Source organism: Aptenodytes forsteri, unplaced genomic scaffold, assembly GCF_000699145.1.
Source record: "Aptenodytes forsteri isolate BGI_AS27 unplaced genomic scaffold, ASM69914v1 Scaffold241, whole genome shotgun sequence".
In the NCBI taxonomy this organism is placed as follows: domain Eukaryota; kingdom Metazoa; phylum Chordata; class Aves; order Sphenisciformes; family Spheniscidae; genus Aptenodytes; species Aptenodytes forsteri.
Window position 1 is genome coordinate 1,149,859 of NW_008795252.1, and position 19,911 is coordinate 1,169,769.

Consider the following 19,911-nt stretch of genomic DNA (forward strand, 5'->3'; position numbering starts at 1 on the left):
ACAAATAAAGGGTGGTTTTGTATGTAAAGCAGTCACTGAAATGGGTCATTCATAAGGGCACTCATTTACAATGAACTTAAGGAAAGAAGCTATGGCAGAAAAAGCTATTATTTCTTTTCATCTTCAGTGTTTGTTGAAATGGCAACCCCACAAAGTCTTGTTTGTGAACTGTATTACAGTTATCTAGTATGGCCTTACTACAACAACTGATCCCTGTTTGTAGCTATTTTGAATCGAACAGTGCTCACTTTATTCTCGGAAGTAACACTAAATTTCTGTGGGCACTCTTTATTATGTCTCCACTTAGGGTAGATGTCAGAGCAGCGAGCAGGCGCACTAGGCTATAACATACGTATACCTGACTTACCTTTACCTTGATAACTGTGATGGCCAAACAGCAGCAGCAAGGAGCTCAGTGAGAAAGGATGGATGTGCTGTCTAAACATACCGTCGGAGCACTGCTGAACAGGTCCCAGTGAAGAGAAAGGTTGTTTGCCTTATCTGACCAGATTTTAATTAACTGTGACAAGTTTTGCGAAGAAATTCTTTTTCCGTGTGTGTGTTAAAATTCTTACCCTTTTCTGCTCCAGGCTCAGAGAATGATTTAGAAATTTTAATTGGAGCAATTAGAGTTATCTCAAAGACACTTTTGTCCTGTTCCAAGGTTTTGCAACATAAATAAGACTCACTTTTAGAGAGAATTTTTGGTTTGCTGGAGTAGATAGATTCAGTAACTGGAACTCTTACTACCACCGTACTAGGGGACATCTTTCTGATGAATTAAAAAAAATTAAGTTTCTGCTTGTTCTGTTGCTGCTGCATTCTTTTGACCTTTTAGAAGAGGATAGCAGGGAGAAGTGATTTAAATCAAGATAATTTAAATAGTTACATCTTTATTAGAATCACTTGATTGGTCTAGAAGTAGTTTTAAAACATATAGAGCATTTGTAGATCAAAATTTGAGAAAATGGGCTATTGCAACTTGAGAGCATGCATAATTTATTCTTTATACATTTTGCTTTTTTAAATACCATTGTAGTTTGGAATGTCTTATAAGTCACTTTATAAAAGAATGGCAGGTAAAAATGTTCAAACACATATAAAATTATTTTTATCTTTCCTCAGTTTGGAGGTTGGTAGCTTGGTAGTCCTTAGAAAGTTGAAAGATCAGGGTGAAAAATAACATATGTGTTTCATGTCTTTCCAGACTACAAAGAAATCATAAACACCTTCTGATTCTTGTATAGCAAATTTCTGATTTTTATAAAATAATTTAATAATATGTGGGAATTAAGTGAATGGAAAAAAGCAGAACTGCAGTCATCTGTCAGGGTGTTTTCTCTGTACTATAGTTACGATCTCATCAAAGTGAAATAATCCATAAAATTTCAGTGGGTTTATTCATATGCTTTTTCTAGCGTTGGGGGCTAAAATTAGAGATTTAATTTTTTTTAACTTATTCCAAACAATTTTTTTCTATATGAATGAGCTACTTAGTCTTCAAAGAGATTTTTTTTTTCTTTATTCACACAAGGCAAAATTTCTAACTATTTCATTTTAGCACCTCCATCCCCTTTAGGTGGGATTTTTAAAACTATGTGAAACTATTTAGAAATGTATAAATCTGGCTGGGGATTAGAGGTTTAAAATACATAAACTTTAATGTCTTTTGATGTTTTGTTATATTAGAAGAATTTCTTTGTCAATATATATTACATGATTTGCTTTGTTTACAAATTACAGTTTAGGTATACTTTCCTTGGAGATGTTAATATTATCCTGCACTTTTCTTCGGTAGAGATGAAATTTGTGGAATTTTGTTTCTGCAAGTGTGAAACTTTGCAGTAGAAGGAAAAAAAATTGAAATTACCATTAAAAAGCTGGAAGGTAATTTAAGTAGAAAATATATGCTTTTGCACCTTAAGTAAGAGGGAAGAAAGGAAAAATGAAGAACTAATAGCACATGTAAATAAAGTTCTACATGATTAAGATTTTAATATTTAGTTGACTTTTCTTTAGCTTTTGAATTCACACTTCTGCAGTCAGATTTCAACACAATGATTTGCTACTTAAAAGTAATAGGATGGTTTGAATTGGTCTCTCATCTTTATCTTGCTTTTACTCTAGTGCTGAAGTTTTTTGAGGGATTTTGCTTTTGTTTCTTGCTGATTGGAATATTGAGATGAACTGGAAGTTGTGTTTTAATTTTCACTTTAGATGATGCCTTTGTTAACAAACTTAAGTGTCCTAGTTTCTCTAGCTAGGGGTAACTGAGCTTCAAAGCAACTGGCACCCTCCATTATCGATGTGTGTGCAATTTTCAGCACATCTATCAAAGTTACGCTCTTTATTAATACGATCAATTTATTTTTCAGGGAATTATGTTGATTGTGTTTGCAAATGCAGGAAATGACAAATGGAAAAATACAGAAATAATTTCGGAAGGAACTGCCATGATTATTGGTTCCAAACTTGTATAACTATATCTTTTTAGTAGCAAAACTCTGATAGTAATGAGATAAATTATACAGGACTCTTATTATACATTCTTTTTTCAGTTCCGTTTTATGTGTTGCTGAAATAGAAGTTAAAATTACTGGTATCAAGCACTTTCTGAAAAATACTCATAAAAATTCTGAAACTAAACAATTGTAATACTACCCAGTCACCTTCTGCTCCCAGTTAGTAAAGATACTTATATAAATGAGTCATGCAGGTTGAGGGGCTCTCCCAGAGGTCATTTCATACAACCTCCTGCTCAAATTGGCAATTTCAAGTGATGGGGATTCCACAGTCTCTCTGAGCATCTGGTCCAGTGTTTGGTTGCTCTCCTGGTAAAATATTTTCTGTATTAACAAGTCAGAATTTTCTGTACTGCAACTTTTGCCTGTTGCCTATCATCCTTCCACTGTGCACTTCTGAAAAGACTTTTGTCTCTGTCATCTCTCCAGCTTCCAATTAGATAGTTCAAGAGAGCATCAAGGTTCCCCCCAAGCCTTCTTTTCTTTTCAGCTGAACAAACGCAGTTCTCTCATCCTCTCCTCTTACATCGTATGTTCCAGCCCCAACCATCTTGGTGGCTGTCTGTTGGATTCTCTTCAGCTTTTCAAAGTCTTCTTTGTACAGGGGAGCCCAAAATTGGGCACGGTACTCTAGCAGTGGTCTCGCAAGAGCTGCATAGAGAGAAATAACTGCTTCCCGTCTCCTGGTAGTATGCTCTTGCTAATACAGCCCAAGATGCAGTTGGGTTTTTTTTTTTGGCGGGTTTTTTTGGCTTTTTTTTTTTTTACAGCAAGGGCACACTGCTTAATCCCAATTCATGTCTTCCCTGAATTTCATATAATCTGCAAACTTGCTGAGAGTGCCATCTATTCCATCATTCAGATCATTAATAAAGGCACTGAACAGTATCGGCCACAGTATCAGCCTCTGAGGGTTGTCAATAGTAAGCAGCTACCCATTGGACTTCATACTGCTGATCACCAGGCTTTGAGCCTGACAGTCCAACTAATTTTCCACCCACCTTGTTAACCACTTATCCAGTCTGTATCTCACCAATTTGGCTACAGGGATGTTTGGAGGCCACGTTGAAGGTCTTAAGTCAAGACATGCAACACCCACTGTTCACCACTTATCCACACAGTCAGTTACTTCATTATAGAAGAAAATTAGGTTAGTCAGGTACGATTTGACCTTCTACACAATTATAGATCTATTTGATCTTATAGATCTATTAAATAATTTCTGAAATTAACAATGATAGTTAATACTGAACTGATGGCTGCTCCTGAAATTTTGGGTTCTAACGTTTGCATTTCGTTGTAATTAATTGGAACAAGGTTGCTAAAATCTTTCAAAGATTTAGACATGAAAGATTGACAGAAAAGCCATCTGGGAAACTAAACTTTAAGTACAAAAGATATATTTTGTACATATATTTTTCTACTTAAATTAGCTTCCAACTTGTTAATGGTATTTTCAATTTTTTTTTCTTCTACTGCAAAGTTTCACACTTGTGGAAACAAAATTCCACAAATTTCATCTCTACTGAACTAAGTGCAAAAGGTATAACACTGCCTGAGTTACGTTAGGCCTGTACTACATGTTGGAGAATAAAACCAAATATTTTTTGGTTAACTAAAACTATCCAGTCCACTGAATGATGCAAAGATCCTGCACAGAACATCATATTTGATCATATAAAGACATGGGTAGACCAGCTAAGATTAAAAAAAGTTAGAATTACAGCTGTGTTTTTAATTGCACATATTTTTTTGTCAACTTTTTTTAAAAAATTCATGTATGAAAGAGCATATTTTTCTTATTCTCTGTGTGATATGTGCTGCCTGATTATGTAGGTTCTGCAGGAAATGGAAGGCATGTCCTTTTTTGCTTTGGAAAGTGGTTATCTTGTGGTGCTACTGAGAGAGAAAGTTGCTGTATTTTTAAGCATACAGCCTACTCCACTATAAAAATGTCATTGCTTAAAAGTGCACCTCCACATTTCTTCCAAATCCCATGCAAAATCAGAGGCAGGAGTAACTGAGGGAATAACAATGAATGATGTGGCCTGGTTATGAAGGAAGAAAAGGTTCTGATTAAATTCCTCACTTCATTATTATGCACATGTGTATAATTTATTAATATTTTTAAGAAATAGTGCTGATACTGCTCAGTATTGAGGACTCCTTCAATTCTAAAGTATATTCTCTAACTTTCAATTATTTTGCCATTTCTTGGTCAAGGAAAAAACACAGAATTTGTCATTCTTTATGGTGCATTAAAATCACTTTATCACAGCTATTCTTTACGTATTCAGTGTTCTCAATACGTTTGATCAGCTGTTCTGTGTAATTATACTGACCAGAATATTACAGTATTGTTTCTCATAGGGGTACTGGGCTACCTTGCAGACCGACTTGGCAGATGTAATATGATGTACACCTTTAGTTTATATCTTTTTTTGAAGTAGATTTTTTTTTTTAAGAGGAAGATAGCTATTCTTAATTAAAAATTGGTAGTGATGAAGTACTAACCCCAACTCTGGTTAAGGTGCCTGCACTGTTTAAAACTTAAGACTATTTCTAGCCTTCAGTTTCTAGTTATTGAATCTTAATGTTTTTTGGAAAGAACAACCCCTTTTGAATTATTGTTGCCTGTGAAGGTACTTTAAAGTTGTGATCAATTTGCACCATAGTTTTTGTTTTGATTTTTCTTTTCTAAAGACAAATTACGCTCCTGCAGTCATTCTTTGAATTCTCTGCAATATATCAATATTGGGTTTAAATTGTAGACACACAAAGTGGACATGGTATACCTGTAGCGGTAACAGTAGTGCCATACAGGTAATAAAGTGTCCCTCCGCCTAAAGCTTTTCTTGTTTATGTCAAAGAATTGTAGAAACTCTACTAGCTTGTAATAATAGGGTATTAAACATAAAACTTGAAACAGAAATTGGATGATAGAGTATTCTTCAATATTCTTGGCAATGTTGTGGTGATTATCTGGTGGCTAGGAGTTCCCACTGGCTAAACTGAAAAAGAAATACAGTGCATATTTTTAATAGTAATAATAATTAACAGTGAAAAGCGTGCATGTTGCACATAACTTGGGAACAAGCAGCTTTTTTCCCCTTTTTGTTATCTTTTTTGAAATAAAGGAATCATTGAACATATAAAAACATTAAAAACATAAAACATATACGAACCACCTCTTGTTATTATAATTTAAGTTGCATTCACAGGTAAGAAGATGCTGAAGTTTACTAATCTGTTATGGAGCAATAAATATCAGTTACACGTGAAAGTTCTTCATGTGTGAAAGTAGAACAAAGGAATAATGCTTTATTACTTTATCAGAATGGGTAACTTGCAAGGAATGAAGGATTAGTTTTGTATTTTTCTGATCCTGATATGTGTGTGGCCCCATGCTTTTAATTATTGTGCAAAGTCCTGTTTTGAAGATGAAAATTAGTATTTTCATTCATCTATGTGGTGTGTGTCCACGATAGAATCTGAATACATCAGAGATATGATATATTAGTAATTCTCCATTCTGCCACTGAAAGATAAATACGTAACCTGCATTTCACAATTAAGAAGGATACCTATGCACCGCCTTCCTTCAGCAGCCACGCTTAAATCTGTATTCTAGGGAGGTTCAGTCTGCCTGTAGCCCTGTTTTCAGGCAATTTAGAATCGTAGGCATGTTGCCAAAATTAAGTCCTTACTATGCAGTCAAGAGGTGGGAGGTGTTGTTTTTCAGCAGGTTATGTCATCCAAATCACAGTGGAGTTACTTAAGACGATAGATGTAGGACATTTCCTTTGCTGAAGTGCAAAGCATCACTTCAGACAGTGGAGATACAGGCATTTCTAAAGAAAAATCTTGGAAGAATTTTCTATTTGAGAAAACGCTGTGCAATGTAAAAAGCAGACACTGCTGTGTCAGCATCCCTTTAGTGACATGCTGTTCTCCTACTGTGTATTCCATCTATTCCATTTCCATAGTAGTAGTTGCTTTTATGTTCTCAGGTCAGAGACCATGTCTCTGCACAAGTGGAAATTACCTAGTATGTAATTGCACTACTAAAATAAAAATAATACATTGTTCAAAATAAACTTTTGGAATAGTATTTTTTGACCTCCTTATCTTTTTTCTTCTCAGTTTCTAAAAGTTCACAAGAACTTGTTTTAATTTCTTTTCTATTATCAAGCTGTTTCATTTTATTCTACAGTAACAGTCCTTGGCTGGTTGCACAAATGATGTGACAGGAATAGCTAGATATATAATTTCTGCATTTAGTGAAAGCTTATGCAATTCAGAATAGGATACTTTTCACTCTTGGGTCTTTCTTCACCTTATTAAGCTTGAAGAATCATCTTCAGAATTATCCCTTTTTCCCATACATGAGTTTTGAAGTTAGGAAAAGCAACTGGTTTTAAATTCTGAAATTTGGGGGATTCAAACCCTCTTTTCTTCCCATCCCATATAATATTTTTTTAAGTGGACATGAATTTGAGCATGCTGCCAAGATGTGACTGGGGTGTGTCTCATAGCCAAGCAGAGATTAGAGTAATTTGGTATTACAGCAATGTAGGACGTGTGCTACAATGAGCGTTCTCAAATACCACCTCACTTCACGTGCCACATGTGAATTTACAAAAAGGACAGTGTGTGTCTTAACCTCTCGGTTCCTGTCAGCGTGGGAATAGCAGGAAAAGACTTGAGAATTCTGAGAAGAGACTGGAGGATGTGGGGCATGTATGAGCCTCTCCAGAGGGATAGTCAGAATCGTAGAATCATAGAATAGTTTGGGTTGGAGGGACCCTCTAAAGGTTGTCTAGTCCACCCCCCCTGCCGTGGGCAGGGACATCTTCAACTAGATCAGGTTGCTCAGAGCCCCCTCCAACCTGACCTTGAAGGTTTCCAGGGATGGGGCATCCATCACCTCTCTGGGCAACCTGTTCCATTGTTTCACCACCCTCAGTGTAAAAAATTTCTTCCTTATATCTAGTCTAAATCTGCCCCCCTTTAGTTTAAAGCCATTCCTCCTTGTCCTGTCACAACAGGCCCTGCTAAAAAGTTTGCCACTGTCTTTTTTATAAGCCCCCTTTAAGTACTGATAGGCTGCAATAAGGTCTCCCCAAAGCCTTCTCTTCTCCAGGCTGAACAACCCCAACTCTCTCAGCCCTTCTTCATAGGAGAGGTGTTCCATCCCCCTGAGCATTTTTGTGGCCCTCTTCTGGACCCGCTCCAACAGGTCCATGTCTTTCTTATGCTGAGGGCTCCAGAGCTGGATGCAGTACTCCAGGTGGGGTCTCACCAAAGCAGAGTAGAGGAGTCATGTTTCTTTCTTAGTCAGATTTTTGTGTACTTGTACAAGCAGTGCTGTTCACTTCAGCCAAATAGATACAGGCCTGCTATTCCAGAGCAGTAAAGTATCTGGATGCCTCTCCAGCAATATGCTGCTTGGTGAATGCATGAATGGACTGCCCAGTGTCCACTTTTCAAACTTCAGATATGGATATTTTTCAGGAGGAAGCCACTCCTATCACTTGAGTTGTACAAAAGCATTCTTTGAAATTTTCTGAAGGGTCCAGTCTAGCTACAGAGTCATACATGCTAAGATCTTGAAAAGGTGTCTGTAACAATATTGTGCTGGTGGCAAGACAGAAACTCGCTCTATCCAGAGCTCATGAGAAGGACTGACAGCCACAATATCTTGGAATTATGGTGCAATTCTTGAATCAACACATTAAAGCCTGCTGAGATGGAAACAGGGAAGTATATACTACAGCTACCTTAAGGCAGGCAGCTGAGATCATACCCTATGGAGGAAGACCAAGGACACTGAAGAAGAGTCATGTTTTTCATGACAGGTACTGGTAAGAGCACTGAGAAACATGTGGAGAGTGTTGGATCTGCTCCCCGTCATATTTCTAAATGCTCAGGCTGGTCTTGAGTGTTAGAAGCTCATCATAGCTTCCTTTTATTAAGGCAACATGTAGCACTATGATTTTTGTCTCTGATCCCTGATTGAGGGTAGTAAGATGAGCTCCGAGTTTCTTATGGGCAGAGTATGTGGCAGATTGTCCTATGCTTAGTTGAAATGACATTTTTAAAGCAAATTCAACCTCATGATGAGCTTCTTTTCTAACATTATGTATAGCAGCATAACCAAATGAATCTCTAAAATATTGCCTCTGAAGAGGTGGCAACTGGCATGGTAAGTAGTGGAGACAGACTGGAAAAGTAGTTTCATTGATGTGTCTCAAGAAAAACGCTGAGGATGGAGTAGGTAATAAAAGTGACACGAGGATGTTGGTCCAGCTTGTACTGATGATATCTGTATGCTGACAGCTTCTTCTTTCTTCTGTGTGTGGGCGTAGGAAACAGTAGAAAAAAGTTCAGTTGTTGGCCTGACTACTGTCTGCTTCGAAAAAGCTTACAGCTCTGCTAAGGAGATGATCCTAGGGAGAATGCCTGCAGTCTTCAGATGGCCCTATGATCAACCCCCTGGAATGAGCATCTTGGTGTGGTGTGTTCCCCTCCTTAGATTTAACATCAGCATATTCAAGATAAAGTGGCTGCCTCATTGATTTAAACCTGTTGAATACGTAGAAGCCATATCTGTTGAACTGTAGACAAAAAGAAGCATGCTCCTAACCCTGTAGGCAGATGGAAAATTGAAGGGTGCTAGAGACCAACTGTGGAAGGCTGGTGATGAGAAATTACTGATTATGCTGTGCTTCAGACGTCAGTTGAGAATAGCAGAGCGGAATGCACGCTGCCCTTTCTTTGGGCATGTACATTACGGGCAGATAGAGGACATCTTGGGCCAAAAGAAAAGTCTGGCTAGACTGTTTAGATTTGAGTAAATCCATTATGTGAATGCAGGTACAGGTAAGAAGAAGAACAATAACAGTATTGCTCCACTCCGGTCTATACGGTGTCAGTGATACATGACCAGAGGCTTTCAAGTTATCTGTTGACTATGGGAGAAACAAATATATTTAGTGGGGTTTTCTGGTTTATTTTTTCCGGAGGTATTTTTTTCAGAAAATACCACCCTACTCTGCGAACATACTTGTGAAAATAGCTTCTCGGGAAATACACAAGTACAGTATTTAAAGACAGACAGACCTTCTACTGGATTTTCTTGTTATAACCATTCACAGGCATCAACTTACGCAAATGGCCTCGTGCCAAACTTATGCAAAATTCTTCTTGTGGCCCTTGTCATATCACTACACATTTCTATCTTGCTCACTTCACAGATATGTAAGAACATTTAACAATCTTACAAGATAAGTAGTGTTTTCAGTATTTTGAAAAGCACTGTACAACTCTACCTTTCTCATTCAAATAATTAATCATGTGGAGCAAGGTGCATGTATGACTACCATACAAAGTGTTCTCTTCACCATGTCTATTGAAAATACCAGTTTGTGGATGGCTTTTTGGATTTGTCTTCTAGGTGTTTGACGGGAGTGGGTGGCTAAACTGTGTGTGGACCTATACAATTTGTTGTTAGGTTAACTGATATCACAGTTCATACTCTATGGGCACCAAAGTATTTTTATGTCATATAATATTAACATTCTAACAGTATTCACATTCCTATATTTAACATTAGTGTGTAGTGTAAGGACAATACTATTTTAAGACAAATAATGAAAAAGTGGACTAGATACTATATTGTTTCTCCTGTATTCCCACTTGTTGCTTTGAAACCCCTAACTACTTTATACGGTAGAACAAGTTGTTTCCATTTTCTATCATTTTATTCCTTAGCAAGCAGTCTGAAGCATGCTAGTTCTGTGAATTCACATCAACGGAAATATCATATAGACTTTTGTGTCCTCTTGTCTGCGTACTCTGAGCTTCTACAGCAGTGTGCTATCCAGTCATGTACTTTCAGCTACATTCAAGGCTCCGTGGAGAAAGATCATGCGTGATTAAATGTTGCTACTCTGGGGTAAAAAAGTTGGGAAAAGAGTTATCAACACAACTGCACCCTATAGCTTCTTGAAACAGAAACCACAGTTGTTACTGTTTTCAGTAAGCATCTAGTCAAATAAATTATGTGTATGTCTTCCTTGAGAAACTAGTAATAGTTTAGATTAGTTTAACAGGCAGATGATAGGGGTTTTTAATAGACTCAGCTGTCACTTCAACAGTTTATTTTGAGTAAGTAGGTAGTCAAAGATGTGTGCCTTTTTAACTGAGGCTGTGATTCCGTTGAATGAACTTTCGCCTATCCTTTCTTTTGATATGGGAAATGATAAAACAAAATGTATGAACTGATAACATCAGAAAGCAGTATTTAATTTTGCTATGTATTAGAAAGAGAAACTTCTAGTATTTTGTTTGTATTTGGTAAGTGGGACAAAATGCCATTAGGCTACTAACTCTTGCTTTCTTTTCTGCTGGTACAGGAGATCCATCGTCGATTTGAAAATGCTCCTGACACAGCCAAGACAAAGGCTCTGCAAACTGTTATTGAGATGAAGGTAAATGATTGCATATAGGCAGCAGTAGAGATTGGTCTCTGGAAAATGGGTGTTCATATGAAAGGTGACTCTACCAAATACCATATACTTCTGTCAGTCTTCTAATTTAAAATAAGTATATTTATTTTATACTGGTTTTTTATCTATTTTATTTGTTATCATTGATCAGTGAAGAGACAGAGCTGCTCCATGGCACAATAGAAACCTGCCTTCTGTCTGCCTGCGACAGCATATACAGGTTTCTTTCAGTTAACCAAGAGTCCATTGTATTACAAGGATGGGAATGATGGATTAGTAGGTTTTTATGATGATGTGGGTTATTTTCTTTTTATAGATCAACATTTGAAATACTGCTTTGTATTCTGTGTGTCAACAAAGTTAGCAATTTGCAAACTCAAAACCCACTTAAGGAATGGGTCGTATAGCTAGAAAGATGTCTGTATGTCATTGTAAACCTAACTTTTCTAGATGAATTTGTGATTGAATTCTTAAACCATTAACTCAAGTATCTAATGGAACAATGGCAATTTGCCAAGAGCTCAGGAGGCACAAGTGGAGTGTATGGTCTACACAGCTTTATGCAATCATATTTCATATTGTATGGTCCATAAAGTACATCAGACAGGGTTTGGACAAATACAGTTAAAAAATTGGAAACTGTCTTTGCAAACTATTCTATTCCATTTTTGTATCCTCCCTTTCTCCCTCCTTCTTTATCTGTGCCTTTTTCTTTTATTTTCCTTCTTTTTCTCCCTTCCAACTCTTCCATTCCATCTCAATGTTTTCCATAGTCATTTCCCATCTTTCTACTCTGGAGCCTTTCATTTACTGTCTTTCTTTTATTAGTCATCTTTGTGGTCCATAGTAATGAAAACTAATTGACCATCTGGCAACAATAAGCTGTCTTTACTATTAACAGAGAAACACCGGTATTTCTGGGAAATGATGTGAGCGCTGAAACTAAATACTGTTGTAAATCACAACATATCACTTCACCTTACTACCTCTAATTTTTGTTGCAAAAGTCCGCTTTACCCATTTTAACTTAAGCATTAAAAATTAAGCAGGAGATCCAACTAGTTCTTCATAATGGTCCTTTAGAAAAATCTTACCTCATGAATGAAAACCTATATGTGAAAATCTTTCATGCTTTTTTCCAGCTGTGCTTTGATTATCAGACAAAAAAGAAATTATGAAGGATTGGTCTATGAAAGAATGGAGGATAGTTTCAAATCCTACCTGTATTTCAGGAAGACGAAATATTTTGGAGAAATGAAATAAAAAAACCCAGACTGCTTTAAGAGATTACAATTCATAAATACATATCCATGTTCATGAGTATGCATGAAGCTCTGTGTGCTATATGAATCTGTTCTTGCTGTTCCTAACACATAAGACTTCTAAAGAAACAGTAAACCAAGTAGATTGACAACCTCTGATCGTCCTGTAGAACTGTGAGGATAATGGTAGATTGACTTTTTATTTTTCCAGATGTATATTTTTTAACCATCAAAATGTTTTATATGTTTGTACATATGAGCCAGAATACTTGAAGGATCCTCTACTGCTTTATCCACTCAAAACTAGATTGTCCACTCAAAACTAGGTTGTTGCATCTTTTCCTTGCTTATGGTGCTTTTTAAGTTCTCCATTTGTGACCCCACTTAAATTACCGGTAGCACAAACCCATTTTTTTTGCCATTCTTGCAGTCACTTTTTGCTGTTCATTCAATTAGAATTAAATTTCTCTGCTTTATGCTGGCTTTGAATTACAAGGCAACCTTTTTTCATGTTCCTTTATTTATCCATCATATACTGTGTCCCTGCCCCTAGCCATGTTTTCTTTCAGTACTAAACTCTTTTTTTCCTTGAAAGGTATAAAAAATTGAAAAATGAGTACTTGAGCACTCGGCCAGATGCTATGTAAAGAGGTGTAGACTGATTTCTGTAGGAACTTCAGGAGTAAATTTCAAGGGCAGGTACATGGCCAACAAAGTATTTCCTTTTTTTGACTCCTATGGTATGTTAACAAATCATCTAACTGTGTATCTTTATCTGTCTCTTCTAATTGTTTTCAGGATTCAAAAATTTCTTCCATGGAGCGTGGTCTCCGGGATTTGGAAGAGGAGATTCAGATGTTGAAGTCAAATGGAGCTCTGAGCACAGAGGAACGTGAAGAGGAAATGAAGCAAATGGAGGTGTACCGTAGTCATTCCAAATTCATGAAAAATAAGGTATTGAGAAAACAAGTGACAGTTGTAAGATAAACTGAGCTTAGTGAACAGATGAGAGAAATTTTCATGCTTCAGTAAGGAGTTACGGTTTGGGTTCCCATTCAAATGCTGGGAAACATAATTTATTTGTATTCTGCCATGAAACCACTAAAATAACTTAAAAATATTTAAGAGAATTTTAAATTCAAATTTGAAAATATTATAATAGTGGTTCAGTAAGGTCAATGGCCCAAATTCTGCTTTTACTGTCACACCTGTCTTTTATTTCAGAAGGATTTTGTGTTTATGTTTAGACCATTGCTAATCCATTTATAGTTTTAGGTTTTATTTGGTCTAGAGTCTTTTCAAATGTAATCTATGGAAAAAAGAGTGTTTCTTGTACTGTGGTACTATAACTAGTAGGTCTTTTTATTATGTAAAGGCTGAAAAGAGCATGAACTGTCACTATAATGGCTTTCCATTACACTCTCCTTCCAGTAGTGGAGTCAGAATGAGAGTAGATACTACAATAGTGGTGGTGCCAACATTAATTTATGCTGTTGGGAATACAGGACAAATACAGCAGTGAGACATGTTGGTCCTCGGGTATAAAGATGGGCATTGACTACTGAATTGTCTGTAGCCAAAAGTCAATTCATTCTTTGTTTCTCCCAAAGAAGTGTTTCTCAGTCTTTTAGCAGGCCGTAACATTTTCTAATGAAGATTCAGGCCACCTTGTACAGTAAATTTAAGTATATTGTGAGCAGTCCTGCTTTTCTTAGTTAGATTTTGCGTATTCCCTGCAAGCAGTGTACAAATTCCTGGAACAGAGGTTGAAAATTACTCTACTAGGTCCTGAACAATTGTAACCTACTGCATTTGTCCTGCTTGAAATTATTTGTCGAAAAAAGAATGCTGCAGAAAGTTTCTTGGAAAAGTGTTACTTGCCCTAAAGTAGAAACATGTAGTAAGTATGTGTTTCTTCCACTTCCCTCACACCAGCTCACTGATTTACCTCAAGATATCCACATCTATTCTGTTATACTTTCGCCCTTTATCCCACTGACTTGCTTCTAGGAATTGAAGGACACCCCCTTCAAATTAGGAATGGAGAGACTATTTTAGCACCTCTTCCTTCCATCCTTTCTTTCTTCTTTCCTTCTTCCCTTGTTAGCAACTCTTCAATTTCCCCTGCTCCTCTCCCTCTGTGGGCCTACAGATGTGTTCAGCTACTCAGTTTCTGGATCTCTTCCGTCTACTGTGTCTGCTCATTTATTTTCCTGCAGAAAATTTGCTCCTTTTTGATAACTATTCACTCATGACTCGTAACCAGCTCCAATCTTAGTACCTTGCTGTCCTACCTTGTTTTGTAATTGCACAACATTTATTTTTCCAGTGTTGTATTGTATTGTATAGTCATCTGTGGCTGTATCTTGACAATTACCTTTTTTTCTCTTAAGCTGAAAAATGTCCCTTTTCCTGTCCGAATTTCCTCATGAATTCCAGTTTCAAAACTGTTGGGTGAAGTGCCCCATACTTGATATATATGAACATAACCATAACTATGCATCTTTGTTTCATAATCAAATTCTTGTCTGGCAGCCTATATGAAATTACAGAGACATTAAACTTTTGAGAAGACTTAACGAAGAATGGAAGAGAAAATGAGTGACCAACGTTGATCCTTCTGTTCAGTTCTTTGTCACTTTTAGTTACTTGGGTTAAAACAGGCTAACTAGAAGCTGACAAATGATAAATATTTAAAAGCATAACAATGTCGTGACAGGTAGAGCAACTGAAGGAAGAGCTAAGTGCCAAAGAGGCTCAAGGGGAGGACCTGAAAAAAAGAGTGGCTGGTCTCCAGGCCGAGGTCTCTGCAGTAAGACTTATCTTTTGTGTGCAGTGGCCATTCACTGGGGCTTGCTAGCTCTCTGGCGTTCGGGGTAGCTTTTCTTCTCTTACCTTCTTTATGACTTGATTATAACAGTAGAACTAACAGCCTGCTCAGCCTTGTAGCTGCCTTTTTGTTCACATGGTTTTGGTGTCCATAACATCACTCTTCAACTGAACATCTATATTTGTTTTGTTACTGTTTTTTTTAATGGTATGAGCTGTTTTAGCAGTAACTTTTTCTTCTCTATTGAAGCAGATTTTCAAAAGTATTCAGCACCCATTTCGGGGCAGACTTTCAAAGAGATTTGCTTTCCCTAGTAGAACAAAAATAATTTGAGAACATGTGCTGAACTCTCTTAACATTGTTTCACAAAAAATAACAAAAGCTGGATGCTGAACGCTTTTTAAAACCGATCGTTTAATTTTAACAGCATGAATTTAGATTATTCCTTTGCTGTGAAATTAGTGCATTTGCTGAGTGATCATAGTGTCTCACCGAGAAGAGAGATGTAAGCACTTAATGCTGCCTTAACTTCCCATGCAACTTGGAATGGTACGCACTGCATTCTTCCTAAAGAGCTTTAGCATGTTGGCAGTATGGGCTTACAGCTCTGAAACGGGGATTTCCAGAGAGAATGATCTTAGGGTGCTACTTGGCAATGTTAATGTAAAGAAATGTGGTTGTGTTTAGATGAGAGCATTTCACCAAAACACGAGTATTTAGGGTACACATCGCTTCTGAGATGACTCCAAAAAGAATTTATCTTTTCAAAGAAAGACGAAGGTGGTTTGAGAAAGTTTTACTATAATTCAGGCTACCAACAAGTTCAAAAAGTTTGTGTCATCTGAAATTTTTAAGGAGACTTTTTTGTTTAGATACTCCAGAAAACATAACTTAGCAGTATATAGTTCATATCTTCCCAGCTATTCTGCTGTGCCTAGCAGTATTGTGCAACTGGTTGTATTGGCCAGTAGCTGACAGCAGAAATAGTGCTGCTAACATCAATACTTTTGTATCTAATTTAGGTAGGTGGTGAAATCATTCTGTGGACATACTTGCTTTTGATAAAAAATATGAAAAAAACAACCTAGTATGTTTGAATTAAGTGAACAATAAAGGATTGAATAGTTCTATAAATTAAATTATTTTTATAGTCCTTCCCATTATTCCATTTTAAAAAATTAGTTTGTGTGAGGTTTTTTGAGATACGTGTCCTCCTTCTTCTGCTCCCCTTCTTCCTCATCTCCTCACGTACGCTGTTTCATATTGGAACACAGGAGTCCTTGATGATATCCTTTGATGCTATTTCAATACTCTTCAGTAAAGAGTTTTCTTTCTTTAATTGCCCATTACTGAAATAGTGTTGTCAAGATAAAACCACATTTACCCAAGCTTTTCCTCTCAGTTATTTCTACTAGTACGTGCATTTATTCTAACAAAAAAAAATTATAGCTTATATCAATTTAATTTTGTTCTTGACACATTCCCAAAAATGGAAGATGACCTGGACATTTTTTTTAGTTTGTGATGTCCTGTAATTTCTGTTTTGAAGCATGGAACAACATACTTTGGGGATTGAGGGATTTTTTTTTTTTTAATGTCACAAACAAAATTCTTCAAGTTAAAAAAGGGAAAACTATTTAGTTTTTAGAGATATGTCCACCTCTGCTATATAATATGTAAAAGTAAAACATTGTTATTTTATTCTGTGAGATGTATTGGAGGCAAACCAGAAAGTTGGTTATAAACTTGGACATAAGTCTACCTTTAGACTTCCCTGTCCTCTTTAATTAAAAAAATTTTTTTTTTCTTCAGTTTTACATGAAAATTGTCCTGGGTGATGATTGCACTCAGAATGAGATTTAATCTCATTTCAATGCTTTACTTTTAAAATTTCTTACTGTTTGTCTTTTTAAATGATAACCCTACCTACATTTGTTAAAATAAATTGGCATTTCCATACTGATTTAATTCACTAAATTAATCTAGGAAATTGCTCTCAACAAAGTGCAATTCCAAAAACAGTTTTCACGTCATTTTGATGTATATTTGCATCTGCTTTAAGAAGCTTCCTTAAGCTAAAAAGAAAATTCTTAGAAGATTGAAATGCTGGTTTCATAAATAGTGGGAAAAGTAAAGGTATCTTTACATACTCTGTAAGCATGAGGCTGGATTGAGGGATGGAAACTCACTGGTTTGACGTTTCAAAGCAAACATCATGCTTCTGAGAGAGACCTGTAGGTGTATCATCTTCTGATACTACAGGCTAACATTCTCATTACAGTTCTGCTTCATCTTCATTAAAAACTTATCCCTGCTAAGCAACTGGTTTTGGTCAGTCCTTTGAAGGATGACTAAGAACAGACTGACTCTGTTAAAAAGAATTTCTCTTGAAAAATCGATGCTATTGCTCCCCTCTCTTTTTCCTTGTATCTTTTGCTCATGACACAAATTTTTGCTGGCCTTCCATTCAAGATAACTTATCCGTGGGATAAGTTTAGAGTATCATACTGTTTGTTGGTAGTTATGTGAATTTATAGTTGTTTTTGTAAGGATGGTGTAAATTATTTTTTCCTCTGCCCATCTTGTCTTTCTTTTTCAGATTGGTCAGGTGAAACAGGAGCTGTCACGCAAAGACACTGAGTTACTGGCCTTGCAGACAAAGCTGGAGACCCTCACAAATCAGTTCTCTGACAGCAAGCAACATATTGAAGTTCTGAAAGAGTCTCTTACAGCTAAAGAACAAAGAGCTGCTATCCTGCAGACAGAGGTGAAATGGGCAATTCTGTACTTACTGACTTTTCATAGTGAAAGACATAAAAAGCGTTATTTCTTTTCTTCTTGCTTAGGTTATACAATCCCATAGTCATTCAGTACTGCTTATTCTGAGCACATTGTATCTTTGATTATATGTTTGATTCTCTAGACCATGGGATTGATTGTAAAGACAAATATGTGTGTATAAGTGCACGCATATTCCTGTGGATGAATATACACTTGTACAACATGCTCCGCTAACATGCAGTCACTAATATTATTTTTCCTAGGCACAGATAAATTGGAAGTTGCAATGCCTAAGCTGGGGGGATTTATTTTCAATGACCTTGTAGCTAAAAGAGAGCAGAGAAAGGGAAGAGTGTTCCGGTAGTATACAACTTGCTGAGGCTTCACTGCGCGGTCAGCATGTATGGGAACTCTTGCATGTAAGCCTGTGCTTACACCTGAAATACAGGCTTTTATGTTTTATGATGCATATTCCAAGATAAAGGAAAAATATTTTCAAAGCTGTGTTTCAATAACAAATGCTTAATAAATTCCCATATTAGGTAAGACACAAGTATATATCTGAACATCAAATGGATAATAAGTATAGCATAAATTTATGCTGCTTCTGGACGTTCCTGAAGAAAAAGCATGAAATGTTGTGTGAAGACAGCATTTCAATCCCCTGGCTTGGAAAATTGTAGTGTTAGTGGAAGTCCAAAAGATGGCGGTCATGCATCAAAAAATATTTGTGTTGTTACAGCTAAAACAGTAAAAAGCCAAAGGAGCTATGAAATAGGCATGCAGAAAATTTGTGGGTAACACTGGTAGAAAGATTCCATATTACAAAAGTGTAAGAGCATTTATTTGAACTTTTTACCCTCATGTAGCGTTCCTTTAGCTATTTTCAGTGAATCTATGGGTGCACATGGCCTTGTCCACATGCAGAAATCAAGTTACGTAGTAAATATCTTTTGATGTTCTAAGATGGCTTTTCCGATTGTTCTCAGATTTATGTAGAAGTTGAAATCGCAGAATCAGTTTCCTTTAAAGCAGTAGTGTTGTAGACGTGACAGTGAAAGACTGTGAATGACAGAAGTCTTGCAGGGAGCGAGAATATCTTTAGTTATTAGACTTAACTGACACAGATATGGAAGGAAATTCAGATAGGGCCCACAAGTTTATCCAGGTCTGAAATAAAGTCAGCAATTTTAAAGTTTAAGTACAAGTTGAAAATGATAGCTCTGTGTTAAACTTGATTGTATTAACAGATAATTTCAGATGGGTAAATAATTTGAAGTGACTGAACAGGGAGGAGATAGCAGATGGAGAGGTGTTAGGCTTCTCTGGAACAAAAAGAGAAAGGTATGCACTCAAAATCCTATCTTTTTTTAACAAAAATGCAGTTAAAAACTTGCCTTCCTAGTTTCCTGTTGAAGAGAAAGAAAATGGGTTAAGTGACCAATTTTAGTTGTGACTTAATTCTACAAGCTAGAAACCTTAATTTTGAATTTCTACTTTTATTTTATATTGATACTTTTGGATTATTCACTTGAGACAAGGTTCATTTGCATTAGTTGGTATAACTGTGAAAGTGTGCTAGTTTACAATCATAAACTTGTTAAATTTGTTCATTCTTTTTTGGTAGTCAGGTATGTACCCGATTCGTACATGTTTATTTTTTAAAATATTTACATTTCAAAATGTCACTGGAAGTAGGTATTAGGTAAATAAACATTTTAAAATGTAAATTGCAGATTTTGATCCACTACAGTGATCAAAAATGATATAGATATATTAAATCACTGTGCAGTATTGTGACAAACCTACAAAGCTGGAAACACATTTCTCTTCTTTTAAATAATAAAAAGCAGTACTTTTCTGCCCAGGAGAGATGAAGTTCTTGAAAGAATGGACTTTGTTAACAAGTTAAAAACTTCAGTAGATGGCCATAGTTTCAACTGTTATGGTAGGTAAACATATTTATTCAAATAAAATGGAAGTAATTTAAAAAAAATATTTAAAAA

At 36.3% G+C, this 19,911-nt stretch overlaps 1 protein-coding gene across 2 annotated transcripts in view; it reads left to right on the plus strand.

Annotated features, from left to right (window-relative positions):
- Window positions 1–19,911, plus strand: part of ERC1 (ELKS/RAB6-interacting/CAST family member 1) — a 310,968-nt gene that overhangs the window by 64,868 nt on the left and 226,189 nt on the right. For both annotated transcript variants that reach the window (XM_009278946.2, XM_009278947.2), the window contains exons 3-6: window positions 10,940–11,014; window positions 13,093–13,248; window positions 15,014–15,097; window positions 17,724–17,891. In XM_009278946.2, the coding sequence (XP_009277221.1) occupies window positions 10,940–11,014; window positions 13,093–13,248; window positions 15,014–15,097; window positions 17,724–17,891 (483 nt within the window). The remainder of the gene's footprint in view (window positions 1–10,939; window positions 11,015–13,092; window positions 13,249–15,013; window positions 15,098–17,723; window positions 17,892–19,911) is intronic.